This window comes from Cryptotermes secundus, unplaced genomic scaffold (genome assembly GCF_002891405.2).
Source record: "Cryptotermes secundus unplaced genomic scaffold, Csec_1.0 scaffold1698, whole genome shotgun sequence".
NCBI classification, from domain to species: Eukaryota; Metazoa; Arthropoda; class Insecta; order Blattodea; family Kalotermitidae; genus Cryptotermes; species Cryptotermes secundus.
The window spans coordinates 170,190-173,904 of record NW_019723943.1 but is presented as its reverse complement, the minus strand read 5'-3'; the positions used below and the strand labels follow the sequence as shown (position 1 = coordinate 173,904).

The 3,715-nt window shown below is 42.2% G+C and overlaps 1 protein-coding gene across 1 annotated transcript in view; it reads left to right on the top strand.

The window, feature by feature from the left end:
* The window catches only part of LOC111862234 (DNA-directed RNA polymerase I subunit RPA1), a gene marked incomplete at its 5' end in the record, with an annotated part of 193,383 nt that overhangs the window by 53,833 nt on the left and 135,835 nt on the right, over nt 1-3,715 (top strand). The window contains 2 exon segments of the mRNA XM_033750596.1: nt 2,230-2,427; nt 2,977-3,254. Of these exon segments, the coding sequence (XP_033606487.1) occupies nt 2,230-2,427; nt 2,977-3,254 (476 nt within the window).

Here is a 3,715-nt window from a genome sequence, read left to right as displayed (position 1 = left end):
TAACGTGTCGGGAATCCAGAAGAGTCACTTCTATGGAAACGCTAGAATAGACCGTTGCATAGGAAACAACAATCGCTCTATTGTAGTTCTAACAGGAGTCTCCACAGTTATAACAGAGGTTTCGTTGCATAGCAGCGACCGAGGTTATAAAACGGGGTTGAATGCATTTGCACAGTTAGTCCTGACCCAACCACTAAAGAAGACAGTCCAGTATCGCCGAGATATTGTAAGCAGTAATTGTAACACTGCAAGAGCAGATGATTGTAAGGTGTGTAAGGTGAGCGAGTGGAATAAATCCGTTATATCAAACACAGCGTAAACTTATTTGTAGCGCAACACCCAAACACGCAACACTGGTGTCAGAAGTGTTTTACGAACTTAAACACACCACAAACAGATTATTGTGCATTGAATATTTTACTGCTACAAAATGGAATCACAGCAGATGATGGAAATGCTGCTCAAGGAAATCAGAGCTGATTGAGAAAAAACACATATCATGCTGGCGAAGGCAGAGGCGGAGAGAAAAACTGACAAAGAAGAAATGCTGGCAAGGATGGATGCCAACATGAAAAGCAGTCAAGAAGTACTCCTGGCTAAACTAGACACCAACCAGGCAAAGGCCGACGCCAGCCATAAAGAGATGATGGCCGATTGGAAAGCATGGCGAGAAATGGCTGCCATGACAGACAAATTGGGGAACGACAGCCACAAGGAGTTAGCGGCTGAAAACGACATAAGAACGACAGCATGCTGAGAAGCGATGAAGGCCGATGCAGGGAAGACTAAGCCCCATTTAGATGTGATGCAGACCGGCCTCCCCAACAAGGATGAATGGAGAATGGAAGTGAGGAATGAATGTGAGACAATGGGACCGACAATCGCTGGACCTTGGAAGTGCTCAGGGGCGAGCACCACTGAAGAGGGGCAGATACGGTTAGACGAACGGCGCACAAAGATGCCAGCAGGACACCAAGACCGAATGCAGACGCTGTCAACAGAACACCGCGGAATCGAAACCGAGGGAGAACCTTTAGGCTGTTCGGGGACGAACAACCTTTAGAAGGGAGCAATGTAACGTGTCGGGAATCCAGAAGAGTCACTTCTATGGAAACGCTAGAATAGGCCATTGCATAGGAACCAACAATCGCTCTATTGTAGTTCTAACAGGAGTCTCCACGGTTATAACAGAGGGTTTGTTGCATAGCAGCGACCAAGGTTATAAAACAGGGTTGAATGCATTCGCACAGTTAGTCCTGACCCAACCGCTAAAGAAGACAGTCCAGTATCGCTGAGATATTGTAAGCAGTAATTGTAACACTGCAAGAGCAGATGATTGTAAGGTGTGTAAGGTGTGCGAGTGGAATAAATCCGCTATATCAAACACGGCATAAACTTATTTGTAGCGCAACACCCAAACACGCAACAATATTTTCCATATCATCACTATTAATGGTTTGAAAATACTTCACATCTTCCAGCACATTATGCTTAGAATGCTGCTACAGGAACAGTCCAGCAACCATATTAAGGTTAGTGACATCAAATGATCAAAGCAGAAAACGTTTAAGGTTTTCTCTGAAAGATCATTACAGGTGATGGAGCGACTAGGTAAAGTTATCCCTGTGCTTAACTAATTAAACACTACGCCATGAAGGCGTATGGGTAGTTGATGTATGGATTCACATTTTCTTTATCTCAGTACTAGCAGCAGTGGTCAGCTTCATGCCCCGGCCTCTTTACCCCCAGGGAAAGAGGCCCCAGTACCCATTGGAGAGGAGGGTGAGTAGACCCCAGAGCCAGTCTGGATGATGAAGAGAAGAGAAAATTCTTGACCCTACCAGGACTCGAATTCCGACCCCTCGGTCATCCAGCCTGTAGCCAGGCGCTGTACCACTATGTTATCCCTGCTCCCAGTGCTACTTGTATGGTGCCAGAGTAAATAACAATCTTACGCAAGAAAGTCTATCACCACTGGGAACCACAAATTTGTATTTCCTCCATCCTGTTGCACCTGCATATTGATGGAGTCTGACAGTGTGAATTCATCCTCCAGAAAATTATTGGTTTCAAACCTAGCCTTTCCTAGGTGTTTTTGTTTTCTTCTGGCAAAATTGTAACAAATAACACGTGTTTTTGTTGGATCATAAGTAGTTTATGGCAAATTCTTATAGCAGTTGAAATTGTGTTGCTGTTTCTGCTTACAGATATAACCATGTAGGTTTGAAGTGCCCTGATCCTGTCACTACACATTTTCATGGTTACCGTGACTTTGGAGCTCTCACAGAGCAATTGGAGCAGCTCATGAATGATTATTTAAAAACCCGGACTTCTGAAGTGAAGTCTGACTTTCGTGATGTGATGTACATAAAATCAATGCAGTCTCAGTCACACCCTGGAGAACCTGTTGGTCTGCTGGCAGCCCAGGTAAAATAAACTGACTTGTCATATATCACATGCTCTCACAAAGCTTTTGTAAATTTATTGGAAACCTTTTGTGCTCTTTTGAGACTTGATACTGGAAATCAGCACTTCCTTCATATTGTCGCAAATAGGGACTATAGGCAGGGTTCAATTTGTGGACTCGATTTATTGGCCACATAACTCGTGACTACACATTACAGATCACTGACACACACAGACTTGTGCACAACATTTCAGTGTTGTCAAAATATGTGAAGCAGAACAGTAGGTATGCTGTTTCAACATGGTAATGAATGTTCTTTAAAAGTTAGGTTATGTAAAACAGTGTTAAAATTCTCATATAATCTGTCAGTAGATGAAAAATAAATGAAGCACCTGATTTTATATACCAATAGTTTTTGGGTATTGGACCACAGAATAGTTAAAAACTGTACAGAGATATTTATACAAGCAACTTTAGACATGTAAATTATATGAATCATACTCTGAAATTGTGTAACTTTTGGTTCAGTACTGAAGAATAAAGTGTTCATCAATTGTATTTTATTTCAGTCTGTTGGGGAGCCATCCACCCAAATGACTCTCAACACATTTCACTTTGCTGGACGAGGTGAGATGAATGTTACCCTTGGTATACCTCGATTGCGTGAACTGCTCATGACTGCCTCAAGAAACATCAAGACTCCTAATATGGACATACCATTTCTTCCAGAAGTACCACATTTAGAGAACAGGGCTGAGCAGTTGAAACTGAAGCTTTGCAGAGTAACAGTTTCTGATATTTTGAAGCATGTTGATGTGACAGATAAGCTTGAGACACATCCGTCCAGGTAAAGAATTTTTCAGAATTTTTCAGAATTTTTCCCCGTTATTTCTTATTTAACAGTTAAGCAAACTGGAGTAGTGCAAGATGATATGATGGGTGTAAAACATGAATTCAGATGGAATTTTAGGAGCTAATAATTGAAGGCACTATTCAGCATCTCCTTGACTATTCTGAGCAAACCCACAAACTACAATAAAATAGTATAATTACTTACTTACTTACTTATGGAGCTGAGCCCTTCTGGAGGAGCCGCCAATTCTGCAGCTATTCAAGATTTTCCCAGCATTTTATGGAACCCGAAGGTTCATTACTGTGTTTACAGGAGCCCTCCACTGGTACCTATCTTGAGCCAGATGAATCCAATCCATACCATCCCATCCCATCCCATCCTATCTCTCTAAGATCCATTTTAATATGATTTGAGGTGTTCACGGCGGTGACTATGAAGAAAGCAGTCTTCTGGGA